The sequence below is a fragment of the Nematostella vectensis genome, chromosome 7 (genome assembly GCF_932526225.1).
Source record: "Nematostella vectensis chromosome 7, jaNemVect1.1, whole genome shotgun sequence".
NCBI lineage: Eukaryota > Metazoa > Cnidaria > Anthozoa > Actiniaria > Edwardsiidae > Nematostella > Nematostella vectensis.
The window spans coordinates 10,884,941-10,908,716 of NC_064040.1; the positions used below are offsets into that span (position 1 = coordinate 10,884,941).

At 44.3% G+C, this 23,776-nt stretch overlaps 6 protein-coding genes, 1 long non-coding RNA gene and 1 other non-coding gene across 9 annotated transcripts; 4 read left to right on the plus strand and 4 right to left on the minus strand.

Moving 5' to 3' along the window:
- The first annotated feature begins 781 nt into the window (after positions 1 to 781).
- On the plus strand, positions 782 to 1,987 carry LOC5518877 (ketohexokinase). Its single transcript, XM_048730539.1, has one exon. It carries the CDS (start codon positions 984 to 986, stop codon positions 1,926 to 1,928), a length of 945 nt encoding a protein of 314 aa, XP_048586496.1. The 5' UTR covers positions 782 to 983; the 3' UTR covers positions 1,929 to 1,987.
- Positions 1,926 to 6,313, minus strand: LOC5518891 (von Willebrand factor A domain-containing protein 5A). The gene is made up of 3 exons (XM_048730254.1): positions 4,785 to 6,313; positions 4,034 to 4,148; positions 1,926 to 3,270 (listed from the first exon to the last, which is right to left on the minus strand). Exons 1-3 carry the CDS (start codon positions 6,203 to 6,205, stop codon positions 2,080 to 2,082), a joined length of 2,727 nt encoding a protein of 908 aa, XP_048586211.1. The 5' UTR covers positions 6,206 to 6,313; the 3' UTR covers positions 1,926 to 2,079.
- A 317-nt stretch (positions 6,314 to 6,630) lies between these two features.
- LOC125568379 (ketohexokinase-like) lies at positions 6,631 to 9,275 on the plus strand. The gene is given in 2 exon segments (XM_048730540.1): positions 6,631 to 8,030; positions 8,770 to 9,275. A coding segment is annotated over 1 exon segment (945 nt). The 5' UTR covers positions 6,631 to 6,678; the 3' UTR covers positions 7,624 to 8,030; positions 8,770 to 9,275.
- LOC5518885 (von Willebrand factor A domain-containing protein 5A-like) lies at positions 7,621 to 17,842 on the minus strand. Its single transcript, XM_048730541.1, has 4 exons — positions 16,317 to 17,842; positions 15,528 to 15,642; positions 14,324 to 14,765; positions 7,621 to 8,661 (listed from the first exon to the last, which is right to left on the minus strand). Exons 1-4 carry the CDS (start codon positions 17,735 to 17,737, stop codon positions 7,775 to 7,777), a joined length of 2,865 nt encoding a protein of 954 aa, XP_048586498.1. The 5' UTR covers positions 17,738 to 17,842; the 3' UTR covers positions 7,621 to 7,774.
- Positions 10,910 to 12,035, minus strand: LOC125568378 (von Willebrand factor A domain-containing protein 5A-like). The gene has a single exon (XM_048730538.1). The coding sequence runs from the start codon at positions 11,883 to 11,885 to the stop codon at positions 11,025 to 11,027; it is 861 nt and encodes a 286-aa protein (XP_048586495.1). The 5' UTR covers positions 11,886 to 12,035; the 3' UTR covers positions 10,910 to 11,024.
- On the minus strand, positions 13,475 to 23,602 carry LOC116604740 (von Willebrand factor A domain-containing protein 5A-like). Of its 2 annotated transcripts, XM_048730536.1 has the most exons (4): positions 22,182 to 23,602; positions 21,396 to 21,510; positions 20,190 to 20,631; positions 13,475 to 14,323 (listed from the first exon to the last, which is right to left on the minus strand). In XM_048730536.1, exons 1-4 carry the CDS (start codon positions 23,600 to 23,602, stop codon positions 13,620 to 13,622), a joined length of 2,682 nt encoding a protein of 893 aa, XP_048586493.1. In that variant the 3' UTR covers positions 13,475 to 13,619. The 2 variants fall into 2 exon arrangements, with proteins under 2 accessions (XP_048586493.1, XP_048586492.1); XM_048730535.1 differs by lacking the exon at positions 13,475 to 14,323 and having other exon boundaries at positions 19,149 to 20,631.
- Positions 13,733 to 14,937, plus strand: LOC116602276. Its single transcript, XR_007312309.1, has 2 exons — positions 13,733 to 13,875; positions 14,432 to 14,937. It is a non-coding gene; the product is annotated as an uncharacterized LOC116602276 (transcript).
- Positions 19,420 to 20,803, plus strand: LOC116602278. Its single transcript, XR_004290359.2, has 2 exons — positions 19,420 to 19,558; positions 20,298 to 20,803. It is a non-coding gene; the product is annotated as an uncharacterized LOC116602278 (long non-coding RNA).
- Positions 23,603 to 23,776: the final 174 nt, after the last annotated feature.

Sequence of the window (23,776 nt, forward strand, 5' to 3'; positions counted from 1 at the left end):
TGTGTGTTGAAGGTCGAGCGTAGATCAGGGACTCCAGTACAAAAGTGCCACCATGACGTGCGCGATAGCGACCTGCAGAGTGAGCAGGTCGGTTGCACAATGTGCACGGCCAAGCATGACCGGTCTGCACAAAATACATTCGCCCCAGACTCTGCGCACTAAGGCCTGTAAACACACACACTTTCATCAATATCTCGGGGACACAAGGTGTTAATGAAACCAGCAAGCACTTGCTGTCCATCTACAGCATTTGCTAAAATACAAACGAAACTATGTTACCATGGCAACGGTTCTCACGGTCACGTGACGCTGGACGCAATTTAAAGATGATGTGGGGAATTTCATGACGCTTTTAAATATACCATTTAAGGCTTTCTCTATTGTCTTTGTGTATTCCCAATTTTTGCTTGAACTCAAAAAATGTAAATTGAGCCTTAAGCCTCCTTAAATTGGGTGCCATGGCAACATACTATGAAATAATCTTCGGACCGACATCAATGTTGTAGCTGCCAAGTTTGGTGATCATAGCAATTTTTGTTTGGGAGATATTAGCAAAATCAGATTTTGTCCGCGTATAAGCCACACCAAGTCTCAAGTCAGGCCTGAATACACCTGAGCAAGAAAGCGCAAGCATCGTACCCTCTGTGACCCAGCAAAAACATATCTCTTTGTCGCTTTTTAGAGGGTCTTGAGACCTATGCACCCCCCCCCCCCCCCCCACCCCTTCCAGCAGAAACATATCCTAGACTAACCCATCCTCCGTTCAGTTCGTACCCTCGGCGCGATCAAGAAAATACATACCTTTTCCTAGAAGGTCTTTTTAAGATCTATCAACCCACCCTCACTTTTATAAGCGGTGGACAAGGGGAGCAGCTTCGTTTCCCTTTCGTTCGCAGAACTCCGATATCAGTTTGAATAAAATACATTTCCGGGATACCTGTGTTTATAATTTTTGCAAGTGGGGTTTCCTGTGTATTTTCAAAATGGCGGACGGATCAAGAGCAAGGAAACAGAGAGTTCTCTTTGTGGGTTTGTGTTGCTTAGATGTCATCTCCGTGTGCGAGTGCTATCCAGGGGAAGATGAAGACCTTCCTGCCCTATCACAACGCTGGCAATGTGGTGGAAATGCCGCAAATCAGTCATTTGTTCTTTCTCAACTTGCACCACACTCGATTGAATTCTTTGGTAGCATCACAGATGGCCCAGGCGCAAAATTTGCTTTGAATACTCTACGCGAAAGTGGTGTGAACTGCGCAAACTGTTCAATGTTTAAAGGATATAGCTTCCCCTCTTCCTGTGTTATTTGTAGTCTGAAATCTGGAACGCGGACCATTGTACATCACAGAGGGAACTTGCCTGAGGTTTCCATGGAGGAATTCGATAAACTCGACTTAAAGCACTATGACTGGATCCAGTTTGAAGCAAGAAGAAACGTCGATCAAACGCTTGCAATGTTAGAAAAAGTGGACAGGCACAATAGAACGAATAGCAACCAAATCACTGTCGCTGTCGAGATCGAAAAGAAAGAGGAGAGGTTACAAGTTTTGTTACCAAAAGCAGATGTTATTTTCATCAGTAAGGATTTCGCCAAGCATCTCGGTTATATGGACTCTAGAAGTGCTTTATGTGGGTTATACCCCCAAGTACGGCCAGGGGCCATGTTGATTTGTCCTTGGGGAGCCGATAGTGCCGATGCAATGAATGGAAGTGGGGCTGTTCTACACAGTAATGGGTACCCAACTCCTATCGTGCGAGACACTTTAGGGGCGGGGGACACGTTTATTGCTGGAGTCATTGATGCATTAATCAAGGATTGTAGTTTAGAGGAATGCCTCTTGCTAGGGTGTAAACTTGCTGGGTATAAGTGTGGGGTTGACGGATATAGTGGATTAGGAAAGTACTGGAAACAAATCTATACGAAGTTATAATAAGAGAAAAATATTATTTTAATCAAATTTTACAACATTACAATTCTATTTAGGTTATAGTTCTTTTGGATATCAGGAAATACATGTATCATAGGGCCACAACAGCAATTTGTTGCCTACACCAAAGTATATAAATTCAAGCACTTGTCATCTATATTTCTAAGGCGTGGAATGCATCTCCCATAAGCTTGCCATAATCCACACCAGATGGCAAGGAAGACTTGAGCCAGTGCTTACTCTTGTTAGCAATCATCTCCCATTCATCTTTCCTGTTAAATAACTTTCCAGATAGCCAAACAAGAACAAGCACTGTTGCCCAGATGTCACTACCCAAGTCTGGAATGGACTGTGGCTTGGCATTCACCAGGACATCCTTAGAGACATTTAAGCAGGCAGCAAGCGCATCAGTAAGTTCCCATGAACCACAGGCCTTTTGCAGATCAACCAATGTCATCAGCTTGTCACTTGATGCTCCTGGAGCTGATTGCTGGTACTCAGGTGGCGGTGGCGCTGGGCAAGGTCGAGATGATTTCATCCTCAATGGTAGCGGTGGGGGAGAAGGAGGACGGCAGCATACACCTGGAGAAGGTGCTCGGTACTCGGGTGGCGGTGGGCAAGGTCGAGATGCTTTCTTCCCCAATGGTAGCGGTGGGGGAGAAGGAGGACGGCAGCATACACCTGGAGAAGGTGCTCGGTACTCGGGTGGCGGTGGCCGTGTGCAAGGTCGACCAAGGCAATGTCTGGGCAAGGTCTTCAATGGTAGCAGTGGGGGAGAAGGAAGACTGCAGCATACACCTGGAGAAGGTGCTCGGTACTCGGGTGGCGGTGGCCGTGTGCGAGGTCGATATGATACTCGTGGTGGTTGTCGTGGGCTTGGGTGGGCTTTTCTGACCATTGCACCTGTCACAGGCTTATGACTTTTACTGTCAACAGCAATAAATGACGTAAACTTGGATGCTACAGATGCTGTTTTGCTAAGTTGTATGATGTCCTGTTTATGTAATGCAGATTGGCTGGAGGAAATGAATCTCTTAGCTGCAAGTCGATGCAAGACAAGGGAGTTCTCTTGACTTGGAAGAAGCACAAACTCGACAGTGTTCTCAATGTGTTTTGCTTCTCGACCCTCATGAAGTGTTGCCTTTACGGTGGCATGACCAATTCCTTTGGCATTGGAATCATTGTTTAGGCTCTTGAATACCCCATAAGCTATCAGTCTTTCACCCTTGAATACTGGTGGGAGCTTTGATTGGACTTCTTGTAACTTCCATCCATCTGGTAAAGCCCATGAAAGTGCCACATTTGTCAGGGCAGGCTGTAGGGCTCTCTTCAGTGTCTTTATAACCTATAAACACAACTTAAAGTTAAATAATGGTGACAAGATTTGGAGTGTCAAAATGCATCATTGCAAAGTTGGACATAAAGTCAAGGTGTGTAATTCGGGGCACCTGTGCCTCTGATGCCAAAATGAGTCACTTTTGTTCAAGAATCAACAAAAGGTGTTTCCATTTACAAAAGGTGTTTCAATTTATTGATTTGTGAGTTCCATGTTAAATTTTACATTGAGTTAATTTGACTATACTATGGGGGCTTAATGAATATTGAAATACTGCAGGTGGGCATGATACAAAAGACTTTTAGAAAACTGGGGGGGAGGGGGAGGGACAGCCACCACTACTTATCATTTCCTGAAAATTAAAAACAAATCTGGCAGATGCACAGACCCCCCTCACCCTATGCATTAGAGCACTGAAGTATATTGCTCACCCTAGTAATACTAGTTAAAATCCTAGAGGCCCATTTGTCAATGCCGCATTGTCACCAGTTTACTTCTCGAGGTCCGACGGAAACCTCAACCGTTAAAAGACAAAAGAATCTATTAGAATCCGAGATATTTAATAGGCCATCCGCTCTAAACTATCGATCACATCCTCGAAGAAACTTCCAATAGACACACTGCTTTCAATATTTTGAAATATTTTTCGCGTTTTCCGTTAAAAATCGTCAGAGATTGTTACATAATCGACCGGAAGTAAACTGGTGACAATGCGGCTTTAACCACCCTCCAAATTTCTAGAGCTTTTTGTCATGCCTAGTGTGTTAGTTACCTTGACTTGCAACTTGTCCTGTCCACGGACAAACTCCGCAGATCCATGCCCAGCTCTGGCCACGCCTTTGATCAGCTCTGTTGATGCCCCATCTCCAATGCCGAACGAGAACACCCTGTTATGCAAAGTGTAACAAACAGTAAACAGTCAGCTCTGTGTTAAGAGAAGACCAATCACAACACCATTTACACTCCCACGTTATCTGGAAGCACCATTTCCATATTCCTTTTCAAGCAAGTAATTGGGAGTTTTTTCAACAGGGCGTGGCAGAGGGTGGGGCACTAGAGGCATGTGCACCCCCAATATTTTCAAAAATTATAAGGATATATAATCAATAATATTGATTTATTATGTTTCTCTTTTGTGCCCCCCCCCAATCTTACGTGGCCTGCTAAGGCTCGGTTCAATCAAATATAATAAAAGGTACCCAGCTTTATTTGCTGAAGGTTATAACTAAATTTACTGGCATAGACCATTGGATTTCTAAATGTAAACCATATATTTTTGGATTGAAGTTCTTACCAGAGTGTACTGAACCACTCTTTCCCATTAAGTTCAAATAGACGGAGGAAGGGCAATAAACAATCTTTTTACTTTTTCGATCATTCAAAACAGGGACCCCTATTTTTTATCAAGCTATTAAGGGGTACCCAAGTTTTTTTTTACTAGGGTAGGGATCTCAACTTTGTCATCGCATCAAACATTCCTTCATATGCATACATATCACATAAGAATTATAGTATATTATGACCTTGCAGTAGAGGCATTTTCAGCCACCAGTGAGATTACTTGGGCGGTGTTGCCAACCTCCCCATCAGTGAGCAAAAAAAGTTGCCTTGGTGCACCTTCGATGAGTGACTGGCTATACACCCAGCGTAGCGGCTCAAGGATCTCAGTACCACCCAAATCTGCTGCCAAATGAGCTGCATGATTAGTTGCAGTCTTCAGCGTCTCATCATTGTATGTCTTGCTCTTAGAAAACAATGTTTTATAGCTGCTACCAAAGCCAACAATGTTGAAATAGCAGCCATCAGGGAGGCTTTTAAGGAAGAGCTGCAAGGTACGGGCTGCATCCTTGATTCGACTCCCACTCATACTACCACTGCGGTCGACAACAAAGATAAACTCGCCACAAGTCAAATCATCAGCTTTGAATGCCGGCACAAAATTCACCATAGCTACAGGTTTTTGCAAGAACTCTGTTGAAATGGCTAGGCCACGGGTTTTGTCTTCAGGTGCGTCTGAAGGGCGGGGTAGACCTGGCTCAACTAAAGCATGAGCAACAAAAGGGTCTTCACTTTTAATCTGTATTTCAACGTCACGCCTGAACGTGTGTGACTCGGCCAATGTCACGCTAGCGTGACAGTTGTCACTGGGGTCGGGTTGAAAACAAAGCTTGTGAGAGGTTGAGCTGATTTCTGTGATTGCGGAGCCAGATTTTACATTCATTTGGAATTCAAATGAGTAGGGTTTGGCGACAGAAGATGCAGGGATCTCTGTACTAATGCTAGGCTGTTGATCAACAGGGGTATAGCGCGGATTCAATACAGTAGGCAGTACAAATTGCACTGTGCCATTTTCTTCGTCGACCTCCAACTCTGTAACAAATTTCAACTGCAGCGTTGCGCTCTCATTAGGCGGAAGGTTCCCAACATTCATTTGGAAGATATCAGAGCTTTCGTCGCTTTCCTCTAGGAGAAAAGCGCTGTGACCGCTGCTGATCGCGTCGTCGTAGTCACCCCTCGCTTCTTCCTTTTCTTTGATCTCCGCTACGATCGTTCTACCGTCGATCGTAGCCTGAAAACCGCACACAGCCGCTTGCTCGTCCAAGGGGAAAATGTAGACTGCTTCTATAGGGTTGCTACACTCGTTCTTGTACCCTAGCACAGCAGTTACTTGCGCTGTATAGCCAGTAATTTCCGCGTTGACTTTGATGCTCTGCAGCGGGATTTTCTCCTTTGTCTTCTTGCAGATCAAACCACGATTCATGTCACCCATCGTAATTGTTTCTTTTAACCACAAGGGTAGGGACGCGAAAAGACTATTCTCAAAGGGAGTGAGAATGAATGACTGTGGAGCAATGAAGCGAGTGAAGTATTGTTTTTCCGGGTCTTTTTTTGCTGAGTGGTGCTGAAGTTGACCATTGACGTAATGTTGCTTTTTATAGCACATCGCATAACATAACTTAAATATCCCAGTAGCTGATAAACTAGTTTAGATAATCCTTTTAAGACTATAGGCAACCTGTAATTAGAATCTGAGCAAGAAAGCGCAAGCATCGTACCCTCTGTGACCCAGCAAAAACATATCTCTTTGTCGCTTTTTAGAGGGTCTTGAGACCTATGCACCCCCCCCCCCCCCCCCCTTCCCTTCTGCGCTTCTACGCGGCCAGCAGAAACATATCCTAGACTAACCCATCCTCCGTTCAGTTCCTACCCTCGGCGCGATCAAGAAAATACATACCTTTTCCTAGAAGGTCTTTTTAAGATCTATCAACCCACCCTCACTTTTATAAGCGGTGGACAAGGGGAGCAGCTTCGTTTCCCTTTCGTTCGCAGAACTCCGAGATCAGTTTGAATAAAATACATTTCCGGGATACCTGTGTTTATAATTTTTGCAAGTGGGGTTTCCTGTGTATTTTCAAAATGGCGGACGGATCAAGAGCAAGGAAACAGAGAGTTCTCTTTGTGGGTTTGTGTTGCTTAGATGTCATCTCCGTGTGCGAGTGCTATCCAGGGGAAGATGAAGACCTTCCTGCCCTATCACAACGCTGGCAATGTGGTGGAAATGCCGCAAATCAGTCATTTGTTCTTTCTCAACTTGCAACACACTCTATTGAATTCTTTGGTAGCGTCACAGATGGCCCAGGCGCAAAATTTGCTTTGAATACTCTACGCGAAAGTGGTGTGAACTGCGCAAACTGTTCAATGTTTAAAGGATATAGCTTCCCCTCTTCCTGTGTTATTTGTAGTCTGAAATCTGGAACGCGGACCATTGTACATCACAGAGGGAACTTGCCTGAGGTTTCCATGGAGGAATTCGATAAACTCGACTGAAAGCACTATGACTGGATCCAGTTTGAAGCAAGAAGAAACGTCGATCAAACGCTTGCAATGTTAGAAAAAGTGGACAGGCACAATAGAACGAATAGCAACCAAATCACTGTCGCTGTCGAGATCGAAAAGAAAGAGGAGAGGTTACAAGTTTTGTTACCAAAAGCAGATGTTATTTTCATCAGTAAGGATTTCGCCAAGCATCTAGGTTATATGGACTCTAGAAGTGCTTTATGTGGGTTATACCCCCAAGTACGGCCAGTGGCCATGTTGATTTGTCCTTGGGGAGCTGATGGTGCCTATGCAATGAATGGAAGTGGGGCTGTTCTACACAGTGATGGGTACCCTCCTCCTATCGTGCGAGACACTTTAGGGGCGGGGGACACGTTTATTGCTGGAGTCATTGATGCATTAATCAAGGGTTGTAGTTTAGAGGAATGCCTCTCGCTAGGGTGTAAACTTGCTGGGTATAAGTGTGGTGTTGACGGATATAGTGGATTAGGAAAGTACTGGAAACAAATCTATACGAAGTTATAATAAGAGAAAAATATTATTTTAATCAAATTTTACAACATTACAATTCTATTTAGGTTATAGTTCTTTAGGATATCAGGAAATACATGTATCATAGGGCCACAACAGCAATTTGTTGCCTCCACCAAAGCATACAAATTCAAGCACTTGTCATCTATATTTCTAAGGCGTGGAATGCATCTCCCATAAGCTTGCCATAATCCACACCAGATGGCAAGGAAGACTTGAGCCAGCACTTACTCTTGTTAGCAATCATCTCCCATTCATCTTTCCTGTTAAATAACTTTCCAGATAGCCAAACAAGAACAAGCACTGTTGCCCAGATGTCACTACCCAAGTCTGGAATGGACTGTGGCTTGGCATTCACCAGGACATCCTTAGAGACATTTAAGCAGGCAGCAAGAGCATCAGTAAGTTCCCATGAACCACAGGCCTTTTGCAGATCAACCAATGTCATCAGCTTGTCACTTGATGCTCCTGGAGCTGATTGCTGGTACTCGGGTGGCGGTGGCGGTGGGCAAGGTCGAGATGCTTTCATCCTCAATGGTAGCGGTGGGGGAGAAGGAGGACGGCAGCATACACCTGGAGAAGGTGCTCGGTACTCGGGTGGCGGTGGCGGTGGGCAAGGTCGAGGTGCTTTCTTCCCCAATGGTAGCGGTGGGGGAGAAGGAGGACGGCAGCATACACCTGGAGAAGGTGCTCGGTACTCGGGTGGCGGTGGCGGTGGGCAAGGTCGAGATGCTTTCTTCCCCAATGGTAGCGGTGGGGGAGAAGGAGGACGGCAGCATACACCTGGAGAAGGTGCTCGGTACTCGGGTGGCGGTGGCCGTGTGCAAGATCGAGCAAGGCAATGTCTGGGCAAGGTCTTCAATGGTAGCAGTGGGGGAGAAGGAGGACGGCAGCATACACCTGGAGAAGGTGCTCGGTACTCGGGTGGCGGTGGCCGTGTGCAAGGTCGAGCAAGGCAACGTCTGGGTAGGCTTTTTGGGGGTAGGCTTTTTGGGGGTAGGCTTTTTGGGTGGGCTTTTCTGACCATTGCACCTGTCACAGGCTTATGACTTTTACTGTCAACAGCAATAAATGACGTAAACTTGGATGCTACAGATGCTGTTTTGCTAAGTTGTATGATGTCTTGTTTATGTAATGCAGATTGGCTGGAGGAAATGAATCTCTTAGCTGCAAGTCGATGCAAGACAAGGGAGTTCTCTTGATTTGGAAGAAGCACAAACTTGACAGTGTTCTCAATGTGTTTTGCTTCTCTACCCTCTTGAAGTGTTGCCTTTACGGTGGCATGACCAATTCCTTTGGCATTGGAATCATTGTTTAGGTTCTTGAATACCCCATAAGCTATCAGTCTTTCACCCTTGAATACTGGTGGGAGCTTTGATTGGACTTCTTGTAACTTCCATCCATCTGGTAAAGCCCATGAAAGTGCCACATCTGTCAGGGCAGGCTGTAGGGCTCTCTTCAGTGTCCTAATAACCTATAAACACAACTTAAAGTTAAATAATGGTGACAAGATTTTGAGTGTCAAAATGCATCATTGCAAAGTTGGACATAAAGTCAAGGTGTGTAATTCAGGGCACCTGTGCCTCTGATGCCAAAATGAGTCACTTTTGTTCAAGAATCAACAAAAGGTGTTTCCATTTACAAAAGGTTTTTCAATTTATTGATTTGTGAGTTCCATGTTAAATTTTACATTGAGTTAATTTGACTATACTATGGGGGCTTAATGAATATTGAAATACTGGAAGTGGGCATGATACAAAAGACTTTTAGAAAACTGGGGGGGGGGGGGGAGGGACAGCCACCACTACTTATCATTTCCTGAAAATTAAAAAAAAATCTGGCAGATGCACAGACCCCCCTCACCCTATGCATTAGAGCACTGAAGTATATTGCTCACTCTAGTAATACTAGTAAAAATCCTAGAGGCCCATCTGTTAAAGCCGCATTGTCACCAGTTTACTTCTGGAGGTCCGACTGAAACCTCAAACGTTAAAAGACAAAAGAATCTATTAGAATCCGAGATATTTAACAGGCCATCCGCTCTAAATTATCGATCACATCCTCGAAGAAACTTCCAATAGACACACTGCTTTTAATATTTTGAAATATTTTTCGCATTTTCCGTTAAAAATCGTCAGAGATTGTTACGTAATCGACCGGAAGTAAACTGGTGACAATGCGGCTCTAACCACCCTCCAAATTTCTAGAGCTTTTTGTCATGCCTAGTGTGTTAGTTACCTTGACTTGCAACTTGTCCTGTCCACGGACAAACTCCGCAGATCCATGCCCAGCTCTGGCCACGCCTTTGATCAGCTCTGTTGATGCCCCATCTCCAATGCCGAACGAGAATACCCTGTTATGCAAAGTGTAACAAACAGTAAACAGTCAGCTCTGTGTTATGAGAAGACCAATCACAACACCATTTACACTCCCACGTTATCTGGAAGAATCCATTTCTTTCAAGCAAGTAATTGGGAGTCTTTTCAACAGGGCGTGGCAGAGGGTGGGGCACTAGAGGCATGTGCACCCCCAGTATTTTCAAAAATTATAAGGATATATAATCAATAATATTGATTATATTATGTTTCTCTTTTGTGCCCCTCCCCCCCCCCCCCCCCCCAATCTTACGGGACCTGCTAAGGCCCGGTTCAATCAAATATAATAAAAGGTACCCAACTTTATTTGCTGAAGGTTATAACTAAATTTTCTGGCATAGACCATTGGATTTCTAAATGTAAACCATATATTTTTGGATTGAAGTTCTTACCAGAGTGTACTGAACCACTCTTTCCCATTAAGTTCAAATAGATGGAGGAAGGGGAATAAACCATCTTTTTACTTTTTCGATCATTCAAAACAGGGACCTTTATTTTTTATCAAGCTATTAAGGGGTACATGGGGCAGGCTACTCATGTGAAAAACCCAAGTTTTTTTTACTAGGGTAGGGATCTCAACTTTGTCATCGCATCAAACATTCCTTCATATGCATACATATCACATAAGAATTATAGTATATTATGACCTTGCAGTAGAGGCATTTTCAGCCACCAGTGAGATTACTTGGGCGGTGTTGCCAACCTCCCCATCAGTGAGCAAAAAAAGTTGCCTTGGTGCACCTTCGATGAGTGACTGGCTATACACCCAGCGTAGCGGCTCAAGGATCTCAGTACCACCCAAATCTGCTGCATGATTAGTTGCAGTCTTCAGCGTCTCATCATTGTATGTCTTGCTCTTAGAAAACAATGTTTTATAGCTGCTACCAAAGCCAACAATGTTGAAATAGCAGCCATCAGGGAGGCTTTTAAGGAAGAGCTGCAAGGTACGGGCTGCATCCTTGATTCGACTCCCACTCATACTACCACTGCGGTCGACAACAAAGATAAACTCACCACAAGTCAAATCATCAGCTTTGAATGCGGCACAAAATTCACCATAGCTACAGGTTTTTGCAAGAATTCTGTTGAAATGGCTAGGCCACGGGTTTTGTCTTCAGGTGCGTCTGAAGGGCGGGGTAGACCTGCCTCAACTAAAGCATGAGCAACAAAAGGGTCTTCACTCTTAATCTGTATTTCAACGTCACGCCTGAACGTGTGTGACTCGGCCAATGTCACGCTAGCGTGACAGTTGTCACTGGGGTCGGGTTGAAAACAAAGCTTGTGAGAGGTTGAGCTGATTTCTGTGATTGCGGAGCCAGATTTTACATTCATTTGGAATTCAAATGAGTAGGGTTTGGCGACAGAAGATGCAGGGATCTCTGTACTAATGCTAGGCTGTTGATCAACAGGGGTATAGCGCGGATTCAATACAGTAGGCAGTACAAATTGCACTGTGCCATTTTCTTCGTCGACCTCCAACTCTGTAACAAATTTCAACTGCAGCGTTGCGCTCTCATTAGGCGGAAGGTTCCCAACATTCATTTGGAAGATATCAGAGCTTTCGTCGCTTTCCTCTAGGAGAAAAGCGCTGTGACCGCTGCTGATCGCGTCGTCGTAGTCACCCCTCGCTTCTTCCTTTTCTTTGATCTCCGCTACGATCGTTCTACCGTCGATCGTAGCCTGAAAACCGCACACAGCCGCTTGCTCGTCCAAGGGGAAAATGTAGACTGCTTCTATAGGGTTGCTACCCTCGTTCTTGTACCCTAGCACAGCAGCCACTTGCGCTGTATAGCCAGTAATTTCCGCGTTGACTTTGATGCTCTGCAGCGGGATTTTCTCCTTTGTCTTCTTGCAGATCAAACCACGATTCATGTCACCCATCGTAATTGTTTCTTTTAACAACAAGGGTAGGGACGCGAAAAGACTATTCTCAAAGGGAGTGAGAATGAATGACTGTGGAGCAATGAAGCGAGTGAAGTATTGTTTTTCCGGGTCTTTTTTTGCTGAGTGGTGCTGAAGTTGACCAGTGACGTAATGTTGCTTTTTATAGCACATCGCGTAACATAACTTAAATATCCCAGTAGCTGATAAACTAGTTTAGATAATCCTTTTAAGACTATAGGCAACCTGTAATTAGAATCTGAGCAAGAAAGCGCAAGCATCGTACCCTCTGTGACCCAGCAAAAACATATCTCTTTGTCGCTTTTTAGAGGGTCTTGAGACCTATGCACCCCCCCCCCCCCCCCCCCCCCCTTCTGCGCTTCTACGCAACCAGCAGAAACATATCCTAGACTAACCCATCCTCCGTTCAGTTCCTACCCTCGGCGCGATCAAGAAAATACATACCTTTTCCTAGAAGGTCTTTTTAAGATCTAACAACCCACCCTCACTTTTATAAGCGGTGGACAAGGGGAGCAGCTTCGTTTCCCTTTCGTTCGCAGAACTCCGAGATCAGTTTGAATAAAATACATTTCCGGGATACCTGTGTTTATAATTTTTGCAAGTGGGGTTTCCTGTGTATTTTCAAAATGTCGGACGGATCAAGAGCAAGGAACCAGAGAGTTCTCTTTGTGGGTTTGTGTTGCTTAGATGTCATCTCCGTGTGCGAGTGCTATCCAGGGGAAGATGAAGACCTTCCTGCCCTATCACAACGCTGGCAATGTGGTGGAAATGCCGCAAATCAGTCATTTGTTCTTTCTCAACTTGCACCACACTCGATTGAATTCTTTGGTAGCATCACAGATGGCCCAGGCGCAAAATTTGCTTTGAATACTCTACGCGAAAGTGGTGTGAACTGCGCAAACTGTTCAATGTTTAAAGGATATAGCTTCCCCTCTTCCTGTGTTATTTGTAGTCTGAAATCTGGAACGCGGACCATTGTACATCACAGAGGGAACTTGCCTGAGGTTTCCATGGAGGAATTCGATAAACTCGACTTAAAGCACTATGACTGGATCCAGTTTGAAGCAAGAAGAAACGTCGATCAAACGCTTGCAATGTTAGAAAAAGTGGACAGGCACAATAGAACGAATAGCAACCAAATCACTGTCGCTGTCGAGATCGAAAAGAAAGAGGAGAGGTTACAAGTTTTGTTACCAAAAGCAGATGTTATTTTCATCAGTAAGGATTTCGCCAAGCAATTCGGTTATATGGACTCTAGAAGTGCTTTATGTGGGTTATACCCCCAAGTACGGCCAGGGGCCATGTTGATTTGTCCTTGGGGAGCTGACAGTGCCGATGCAATGAATGGAAGTGGGGTTGTACTACACAGTGATGGGTACCCTCCTCCTATCGTGCGAGACACTTTAGGGGCGGGGGACACGTTTATTGCTGAAGTCATCGATGCATTAATCAAGGATTGTAGTTTAGAGGAATGCCTCTCGCTAGGGTGTAAACTTGCTGGGTATAAGTGTGGGGTTGACGGATATAGTGGATTAGGAAAGTACTGGAAACAAATCTTTACGAAGTTATAATAAGAGAAAAATATTATTTTAATCAAAATTTTCAACATTACAATTCTATTTAGGTTATAGTTCTTTTGGATATCAGGTAAATACATGTATCAACAGCAATTTGTTGCCTCCACCAAAGCATACAAATTCAAGCACTTGTCATCTATATTTCTAAGGCGTGGAATGCATCTCCCATAAGCTTGCCATAATCCACACCAGATGGCAAGGAAGACTTGAGCCAGCGCTTACTCTTGTTAGCAATCATCTCCCATTCATCTTTCCTGTTAAAAAACTTTCCAGATAGCCAAACAAGAACAAGCACTGTTGCCCAGATGTCACTACCCAAGTCTGGAATGGACTGTGGCTTGGCATTCACCAGGACATCCTTAGAGACATTTAAGCAGGCAGCAAGAGCATCAGTAAGTTCCCATGAACCACAAGCCTTTTGCAGATCAACCAATGTCATCAGCTTGTCACTTGATGCTCCTGGGGCTGATTGCTGGTACTCGCATGGTGGCGGTGGGGGAGGAGGTAAAGAGCATTGAGCATGTGATGCTTTTGCTGGTAGCGGTGGTCGTGGTGCACAAGGTTTTGCTTCTGCTTTCCTCATTAATTTTTGCTTCAATGATTTCTTTGATGACAAACTTTTTTGGGGTGGGCTTTTTGGTTGGGCTTCTTCTTTTTCCCAATCATCTTCATCGCTGCCAGAGTCATCATCAGCCATCACATGACATGGGGTGATATTCCCAATACGACTTTTTCCACCACGCCCCCCAGGTAAGCTTGCTCTTAAACACATCATGGCTGGAGGGGAGTAATTGATCCTCTGGCTAATGGAGTCAGGTATCACTTTTCTGACCATTGCACCTGTCACAGGCTTATGACTTTTACTGTCAACAGCAATAAATGACGTAAACTTGGATGCTACAGATGCTGTTTTGCTAAGTTGTATGATGTCCTGTTTGTGTAATGCAGATTGGCTGGAGGAAATGAATCTCTTAGCTGCAAGTCGATGCAAGACAAGGGAGTTCTCTTGACTTGGAAGAAGCACAAACTTGACAGTGTTCTCAATGTGTTTTGCTTCTCGACCCTCATGAAGTGTTGCCTTTACGGTGGCATGACCAATTCCTTTGGCATTGGAATCATTGTTTAGGTTCTTGAATACCCCATAAGCTATCAGTCTTTCACCCTTGAATACTGGTGGGAGCTTTGATTGGACTTCTTGTAACTTCCATCCATCTGGTAAAGCCCATGAAAGTGCCACATTTGTCAGGGCAGGCTGTAGGGCTCTCTTCAGTGTCTTTATAACCTATAAACACAACTTAAAGTTAAATAATGGTGACAAGATTTTGAGTGTCAAAATGCATCATTGCAAAGTTGGACATAAAGTCAAGGTGTGTAATTCAGGGCACCTGTGCCTCTGATGCCAAAATGAGTCACTTTTGTTCAAGAATCAACAAAAGGTGTTTCCATTTACAAAAGGTGTTTCAATTTATTGATTAGTGAGTTCCATGTTAAATTTTACATTGAGTTAATTTGACTATACTATGGGGGCTTAATGAATATTGAAATACTGGAAGTGGGCATGATACAAAAGACTTTAAGAAAACTGGGGGGAGGGGGAGGGACAGCCACCAATACTTATCATTTCCTGAAAATTAAAAAAAAATCTGGCAGATGCACAGACCCCCGTCACCCTATGCATTAGAGCACTGAAGTATATTGCTCACCCTAGTAATACTAGTAAAAATCCTAGAGGCCCATCTGTTAAAGCCGCATTGTCACCAGTTTACTTCTGGAGGTCCGACGGAAACCTCAACCGTTAAAAGACAAAAGAATCTATTAGAATCCGAGATATTTAATAGGCCATCCGCTCTAAACTATCGATCACATCCTCGAAGAAACTTCCAATAGACACACTGCTTTCAATATTTTGAAATATTTTTCGCGTTTTCCGTTAAAAATCGTCAGAGATTGTTACATAATCGACCGGAAGTAAACTGGTGACAATGCGGCTTTAACCACCCTCCAAATTTCTAGAGCTTTTTGTCATGCCTAGTGTGTTAGTTACCTTGACTTGCAACTTGTCCTGTCCACGGACAAACTCCGCAGATCCATGCCCAGCTCTGGCCACGCCTTTGATCAGCTCTGTTGATGCTCCATCTCCAATGCCGAACGCGAACACCCTGTTATGCAAAGTGTAACAAACAGTAAACAGTCAGCTCTGTGTTAAGAGAAGACCAATCACAACACCATTTACACTCCCACGTTATCTGGAAGCACCATTTCCATATTCCTTTTCAAGCAAGTAATTGGGAGTTTTTTCAACAGGGCGTGGCAGAGGGTGGGGCACTAGAGGCATGTGCACCCCCAATATTTTCAAAAATTATAAGGATATATAATCAATAATATTGATTTATTATGTTTCTCTTTTGTGCCCCCCCCCCCCCCCCCCCCCAATCTTACGTGGCCTGCTAAGGCTCGGTTCAATCAAATATAATAAAAGGTACCCAGCTTTATTCGCTGAAGGTTATAACTAAATTTACTGGCATAGACCATTGGATTTCTAAATGTAAACCATATATTTTTGGATTGAAGTTCTTACCAGAGTGTACTGAACCACTCTTTCCCATTAAGTTCAAATAGACGGAGGAAGGGCAATAAACAATCTTTTTACTTTTTCGATCATTCAAAACAGGGACCCCTATTTTTTATCAAGCTATTAAGGGGTACATGGGGCAGGCTACTCATGTGAAAAACCCAAGTTTTTTTTACTAGGGTAGGGATCTCAACTTTGTCATCGCATCAAACATTCCTTCATATGCATACATATCACATAAGAATTATAGTATATTATGACCTTGCAGTAGAGGCATTTTCAGCCACCAGTGAGATTACTTGGGCGGTGTTGCCAACCTCCCCATCAGTGAGCAAAAAAAGTTGCCTTGGTGCACCTTCGATGAGTGACTGGCTATACACCCAGCGTAGCGGCTCAAGGATCTCAGTACCACCCAAATCTGCTGCCAAATGAGCTGCATGATTAGTTGCAGTCTTCAGCGTCTCATCATTGTATGTCTTGCTCTTAGAAAACAATGTTTTATAGCTGCTACCAAAGCCAACAATGTTGAAATAGCAGCCATCAGGGAGGCTTTTAAGGAAGAGCTGCAAGGTACGGGCTGCATCCTTGATTCGACTCCCACTCATACTACCACTGCGGTCGACAACAAAGATAAACTCACCACAAGTCAAATCATCAGCTTTGAATGCCGGCACAAAATTCACCATAGCTACAGGTTTTTGCAAGAACTCTGTTGAAATGGCTAGGCCACGGGTTTTGTCTTCAGGTGCGTCTGAAGGGCGGGGTAGACCTGGCTCAACTAAAGCATGAGCAACAAAAGGGTCTTCACTCTTAATCTGTATTTCAACGTCACGCCTGAACGTGTGTGACTCGGCCAATGTCACGCTAGCGTGACAGTTGTCACTGGGGTCGGGCTGAAAACAAAGCTTGTGAGAGGTTGAGCTGATTTCTGTGATTGCGGAGCCAGATTTTACATTCATTTGGAATTCAAATGAGTAGGGTTTGGCGACAGAAGATGCAGGGATCTCTGTACTAATGCTAGGCTGTTGATCAACAGGGGTATAGCGCGGATTCAATACAGTAGGCAGTACAAATTGCACTGTGCCATTTTCTTCGTCGACCTCCAACTCTGTAACAAATTTCAACTGCAGCGTTGCGCTCTCATTAGGCGGAAGGTTCCCAACATTCATTTGGAAGATATCAGAGCTTTCGTCGCTTTCCTCTAGGAGAAAAGCGCTGTGACCGCTGCTGATCGCGTCGTCGTAGTCACCCCTCGCTTCTTCCTTTTCTTTGATTTCCGCTACGATCGTTCTACCGTCGATCGTAGCCTGAAAACCGCACACAGCCGCTTGCTCGTCCAAGGGGAAAATGTAGACTGCTTCTATAGGGTTGCTACACTCGTTCTTGTACCCTAGCACAGCAGTTACTTGCGCTGTATAGCCAGTAATTTCCGCGTTGACTTTGATGCTCTGCAGCGGGATTTTCTCCTTTGTCTTCTTGCAGATCAAACCACGATTCATGTCACCCATCGTAATTGTTTCTTTTAACCACAAGGGTAGGGACGCGAAAAGACTATTCTCAAAGGGAGTGAGAATGAATGACTGTGGAGCAATGAAGCGAGTGAAGTATTGTTTTTCCGGGTCTTTTTTTGCTGAGTGGTGCTGAAGTTGACCATTGACGTAATGTTGCTTTTTATAGCACATCGCATAACATAACTTAAATATCCCAGTAGCTGATAAACTAGTTTAGATAATCCTTTTAAGACTATAGGCAACCTGTAATTAGAATCTGAGCAAGAAAGCGCAAGCATCGTACCCTCTGTGACCCAGCAAAAACATATCTTTGTCGCTTTTTAGAGGGTCTTGAGACCTATGCACCCCCCCCCCCCCCCCTTCCCTTATGCGCTTCTACGCGGCCAGCAGAAACATATCCTAGACTAACCCATCCTCCGTTCAGTTCCTACCCTCGGCGCGATCAAGAAAATACATACCTTGTCCTAGAAGGTCTTTTTAAGATCTATCAACCCACCCTCACTTTTATAAGCGGTGGACAAGGGGAGCAGCTTCGTTTCCCTTTCGTTCGCAGAACTCCGAGATCAGTTTGAATAAAATACATTTACGGGATACCTGTGTTTATAATTTTTGCAAGTGGGGTTTCCTGTGTATTTTCAAAATGGCGGACGGATCAAGAGCAAGGAAACAGAGAGTTCTCTTTGTGGGTTTGTGTTGCTTAGATGTCATCTCCGTGTGCGAGTGCTATCCAGGGGAAGATGAAGACCTTCCTGCCCTATCACAACGCTGGCAATGTGGTGGAAATGCCGCAAATCAGTCATTTGTTCTTTCTCAACTTGCAACACACTCTATTGAATTCTTTGGTAGCGTCACAGATGGCCCAGGCGCAAAATTTGCTTTGAATACTCTACGCGAAAGTGGTGTGAACTGCGCAAACTGTTCAATGTTTAAAGGATATAGCTTCCCCTCTTCCTGTGTTATTTGTAGTCTGAAATCTGGAACGCGGACCATTGTACATCACAGAGGGAACTTGCCTGAGGTTTCCATGGAGGAATTCGATAAACTCGACTGAAAGCACTATGACTGGATCCAGTTTGAAGCAAGAAGAAACGTCGATCAAACGCTTGCAATGTTAGAAAAAGTGGACAGGCACAATAGAACGAATAGCAACCAAATCACTGTCGCTGTCGAGATCGAAAAGAAAGAGGAGAGGTTACAAGTTTTGTTACCAAAAGCAGATGTTATTTTCATCAGTAAGGATTTCGCCAAGCATCTAGGTTATATGGACTCTAGAAGTGCTTTATGTGGGTTATACCCCCAAGTACGGCCAGTGGCCATGTTGATTTGTCCTTGGGGAGCTGATGGTGCCTATGCAATGAATGGAAGTGGGGCTGTTCTACACAGTGATGGGTACCCTCCTCCTATCGTGCGAGACACTTTAGGGGCGGGGGACACGTTTATTGCTGGAGTCATTGATGCATTAATCAAGGGTTGTAGTTTAGAGGAATGCCTCTCGCTAGGGTGTAAACTTGCTGGGTATAAGTGTGGTGTTGACGGATATAGTGGATTAGGAAAGTACTGGAAACAAATCTATACGAAGTTATAATAAGAGAAAAATATTATTTTAATCAAATTTTACAACATTACAATTCTATTTAGGTTATAGTTCTTTAGGATATCAGGAAATACATGTATCATAGGGCCACAACAGCAATTTGTTGCCTCCACCAAAGCATACAAATTCAAGCACTTGTCATCTATATTTCTAAGGCGTGGAATGCATCTCCCATAAGCTTGCCATAATCCACACCAGATGGCAAGGAAGACTTGAGCCAGCACTTACTCTTGTTAGCAATCATCTCCCATTCATCTTTCCTGTTAAATAACTTTCCAGATAGCCAAACAAGAACAAGCACTGTTGCCCAGATGTCACTACCCAAGTCTGGAATGGACTGTGGCTTGGCATTCACCAGGACATCCTTAGAGACATTTAAGCAGGCAGCAAGAGCATCAGTAAGTTCCCATGAACCACAGGCCTTTTGCAGATCAACCAATGTCATCAGCTTGTCACTTGATGCTCCTGGAGCTGATTGCTGGTACTCGGGTGGCGGTGGCGGTGGGCAAGGTCGAGATGCTTTCATCCTCAATGGTAGCGGTGGGGGAGAAGGAGGACGGCAGCATACACCTGGAGAAGGTGCTCGGTACTCGGGTGGCGGTGGCGGTGGGCAAGGTCGAGGTGCTTTCTTCCCCAATGGTAGCGGTGGGGGAGAAGGAGGACGGCAGCATACACCTGGAGAAGGTGCTCGGTACTCGGGTGGCGGTGGCGGTGGGCAAGGTCGAGATGCTTTCTTCCCCAATGGTAGCGGTGGGGGAGAAGGAGGACGGCAGCATACACCTGGAGAAGGTGCTCGGTACTCGGGTGGCGGTGGCCGTGTGCAAGATCGAGCAAGGCAATGTCTGGGCAAGGTCTTCAATGGTAGCAGTGGGGGAGAAGGAGGACGGCAGCATACACCTGGAGAAGGTGCTCGGTACTCGGGTGGCGGTGGCCGTGTGCAAGGTCGAGCAAGGCAACGTCTGGGTAGGCTTTTTGGGGGTAGGCTTTTTGGGGGTAGGCTTTTTGGGTGGGCTTTTCTGACCATTGCACCTGTCACAGGCTTATGACTTTTACTGTCAACAGCAATAAATGACGTAAACTTGGATGCTACAGATGCTGTTTTGCTAAGTTGTATGATGTCTTGTTTATGTAATGCAGATTGGCTGGAGGAAATGAATCTCTTAGCTGCAAGTCGATGCAAGACAAGGGAGTTCTCTTGATTTGGAAGAAGCACAAACTTGACAGTGTTCTCAATGTGTTTTGCTTCTCTACCCTCTTGAAGTGTTGCCTTTACAGTGGCATGACCAATTCCTTTGGCATTGGAATCATTGTTTAGGTTCTTGAATACCCCATAAGCTATCAGTCTTTCACCCTTGAATACTGGTGGGAGCTTTGATTGGACTTCTTGTAACTTCCATCCATCTGGTAAAGCCCATGAAAGTGCCACATTTGTCAGGGCAGGCTGTAGGGCTCTCTTCAGTGTCTTTATAACCTATAAACACAACTTAAAGTTAAATAATGGTGACAAGATTTTGAGTGTCAAAATGCATCATTGCAAAGTTGGACATAAAGTCAAGGTGTGTAATTCAGGGCACCTGTGCCTCTGATGCCAAAATGAGTCACTTTTGTTCAAGAATCAACAAAAGGTGTTTCCATTTACAAAAGGTGTTTCAATTTATTGATTTGTGCGTTCCATGTTAAATTTTACATTGAGTTTATTTGACTATACTATGGGGGCTTAATGAATATTGAAATACTGGAAGCGGGCATGATACAAAAGACTTTTAGAAAACTGGGGGGGAGGGGGAGGGACAGCCACCACTACTTATCATTTCCTGAAAATTAAAAAAAAAATCGGGCAGATGCACAGACCCCCCTCACCCTATGCATTAGAGCACTGAAGTAAATTGCTCACCCTAGTAATACTAGTTAAAATCCTAGAGGCCCATCTGTTATAGCCGCATTGTCATCAGTTTACTTCTGGAGGTCTGACGGAAACCTCAACCGTTAAAAGACAAAAGAATCTATTAGAATCCGAGATATTTAATAGGCCATCCGCTCTAAACTATCGATCACATCTTCGAAGAAACTTCCAATAGAGACACTGCTTTCAATATTTTGAAATATTTTTCGCGTTTTCCGTTAAAAATCGTCAGAGATTGTTACATAATCGACCGGAAGTAAACTGGTGACAATGCGGCTTTAACCACCCTCCAAATTTCTAGAGCTTTTTGTCATGCCTAGTGTGTTAGTTACCTTGACTTGCAACTTGTCCTGTCCACGGACAAACTCCGCAGATCCATGCCCAGCTCTGGCCACGCCTTTGATCAGCTCTGTTGATGCCCCATCTCCAATGCCGAACGAGAACACCCTGTTATGCAAAGTGTAACAAACAGTAAACAGTCAGCTCTGTGTTAAGAGAAGACCAATCACAACACCATTTACACTCCCACGTTATCTGGAAGCACCATTTCCATATTCCTTTTCAAGCAAGTAATTGGGAGTTTTTTCAACAGGGCGTGGCAGAGGGTGGGGCACTAGAGGCATGTGCACCCCCAATATTTTCAAAAATTATAAGGATATATATAATCAATAATATTGATTTATTATGTTTTTCTTTTGTGCCCCCCCCCCCCCCCCAATCTTACGTGGCCTGCTAAGGCTTGGTTCAATCAAATATAATAAAAGGTACCCAACTTTATTTGCTGAAGGTTATAACTAAATTTTCTGGCATAGACCATTGGATTTCTAAATGTAAACCATATATTTTTGGATTGAAGTTCTTACCAGAGTGTACTGAACCACTCTTTCCCATTAAGTTCAAATAGATGGAGGAAGGGGAATAAACCATCTTTTTACTTTTTCGATCATTCAAAACAGGGACCCCTATTTTTTATCAAGCTATTAAGGGGTACATGGGGCAGGCTACTCATGTGAAAAACCCAAGTTTTTTTTACTAGGGTAGGGATCTCAACTTTGTCATCGCATCAAACATTCCTTCATATGCATACATATCACATAAGAATTATAGTATATTATGACCTTGCAGTAGAGGCATTTTCAGCCACCAGTGAGATTACTTGGGCGCTGTTGCCAACCTCCCCATCAGTGAGCAAAAAAAGTTGCCTTGGTGCACCTTCGATGAGTGACTGGCTATACACCCAGCGTAGCGGCTCAAGGATCTCAGTACCACCCAAATCTGCTGCCAAATGAGCTGCATGATTAGTTGCAGTCTTCAGCGTCTCATCATTGTATGTCTTGCTCTTAGAAAACAATGTTTTATAGCTGCTACCAAAGCCAACAATGTTGAAATAGCAGCCATCAGGGAGGCTTTTAAGGAAGAGCTGCAAGGTACGGGCTGCATCCTTGATTCCACCCCTATTCATACTACCACTGCGGTCGACAACAAAGATAAACTCACCACAAGTCAAATCATCAGCTTTGAATGCCGGCACAAAATTCACCATAGCTACAGGTTTTTGCAAGAACTCTGTTGAAATGGCTAGGCCACGGGTTTTGTCTTCAGGTGCGTCTGAAGGGCGGGGTAGACCTGGCTCAACTAAAGCATGAGCAACAAAAGGGTCTTCACTCTTAATCTGTATTTCAACGTCACGCCTGAACGTGTGTGACTCGGCCAATGTCACGCTAGCGTGACAGTTGTCACTGGGGTCGGGTTGAAAACAAAGCTTGTGAGAGGTTGAGCTGATTTCTGTGATTGCGGAGCCAGATTTTACATTCATTTGGAATTCAAATGAGTAGGGTTTGGCGACAGAAGATGCAGGGATCTCTGTACTAATGCTAGGCTGTTGATCAACAGGGGTATAGCGCGGATTCAATACAGTAGGCAGTACAAATTGCACTGTGCCATTTTCTTCGTCGACCTCCAACTCTGTAACAAATTTCAACTGCAGCGTTGCGCTCTCATTAGGCGGAAGGTTCCCAACATTCATTTGGAAGATATCAGAGCTTTCGTCGCTTTCCTCTAGGAGAAAAGCGCTGTGACCGCTGCTGATCGCGTCGTCGTAGTCACCCCTCGCTTCTTCCTTTTCTTTGATCTCCGCTACGATCGTTCTACCGTCGATCGTAGCCTGAAAACCGCACACAGCCGCTTGCTCGTCCAAGGGGAAAATGTAGACTGCTTCTATAGGGTTGCTACCCTCGTTCTTGTACCCTAGCACAGCAGCCACTTGCGCTGTATAGCCAGTAATTTCCGCGTTGACTTTGATGCTCTGCAGCGGGATTTTCTCCTTTGTCTTCTTGCAGATCAAACCACGATTCATGTCACCCATCGTAATTGTTTCTTTTAACAACAAGGGAAGGGACGCGAAAAGACTATTCTCAAAGGGAGTGAGAATGAATGACTGTGGAGCAATGAAGCGAGTGAAGTATTGTTTTTCCGGGTCTTTTTTTGCTGAGTGGTGCTGAAGTTGACCATTGACGTAATGTTGCTTTTTATAGCACATCGCGTAACATAACTTAAATATCCCAGTAGCTGATAAACTAGTTTAGATGATCCTTTTAAGACTATAGGCAACCTGTAATAAGAATGCTTATGCCTACTATATCAAAAATAATAAAAATAAAAAACAATAAGTAACTTTTTCAAACCTCTACGGGGAAGCTGTGTTTTTAGGCCT

What these genes read in the sequence shown, in the direction of transcription:
- LOC5518877 (XM_048730539.1), top strand. Translation starts at nt 984, where the DNA reads ATGGCGGACGGATCAAGAGCAAGGAAACAGAGAGTTCTCTTTGTGGGT.
- LOC5518891 (XM_048730254.1), bottom strand. Translation starts at nt 6,205, where the DNA reads ATGTGCTATAAAAAGCAACATTACGTCAATGGTCAACTTCAGCACCAC. An exon ending in GAAAATGCCTCTACTGCAAG is followed by an intron (nt 4,149 to 4,784) that starts GTCATAATATAC and finishes TTTGCATAACAG; the next exon opens with GGTGTTCTCGTTCGGCATTG. An exon ending in AGGACAAGTTGCAAGTCAAG is followed by an intron (nt 3,271 to 4,033) that starts GTAACTAACACA and finishes TTGTGTTTATAG; the next exon opens with GTTATAAAGACACTGAAGAG.
- LOC125568378 (XM_048730538.1), bottom strand. Translation starts at nt 11,885, where the DNA reads ATGGGTGACATGAATCGTGGTTTGATCTGCAAGAAGACAAAGGAGAAA.
- LOC5518885 (XM_048730541.1), bottom strand. Translation starts at nt 17,737, where the DNA reads ATGTGCTATAAAAAGCAACATTACGTCAATGGTCAACTTCAGCACCAC. An exon ending in GAAAATGCCTCTACTGCAAG is followed by an intron (nt 15,643 to 16,316) that starts GTCATAATATAC and finishes TTTGCATAACAG; the next exon opens with GGTGTTCGCGTTCGGCATTG. An exon ending in AGGACAAGTTGCAAGTCAAG is followed by an intron (nt 14,766 to 15,527) that starts GTAACTAACACA and finishes TTGTGTTTATAG; the next exon opens with GTTATAAAGACACTGAAGAG.
- LOC116604740 (XM_048730535.1), bottom strand. Translation starts at nt 23,602, where the DNA reads ATGTGCTATAAAAAGCAACATTACGTCAATGGTCAACTTCAGCACCAC. An exon ending in GAAAATGCCTCTACTGCAAG is followed by an intron (nt 21,511 to 22,181) that starts GTCATAATATAC and finishes TTTGCATAACAG; the next exon opens with GGTGTTCTCGTTCGGCATTG. An exon ending in AGGACAAGTTGCAAGTCAAG is followed by an intron (nt 20,632 to 21,395) that starts GTAACTAACACA and finishes TTGTGTTTATAG; the next exon opens with GTTATAAAGACACTGAAGAG.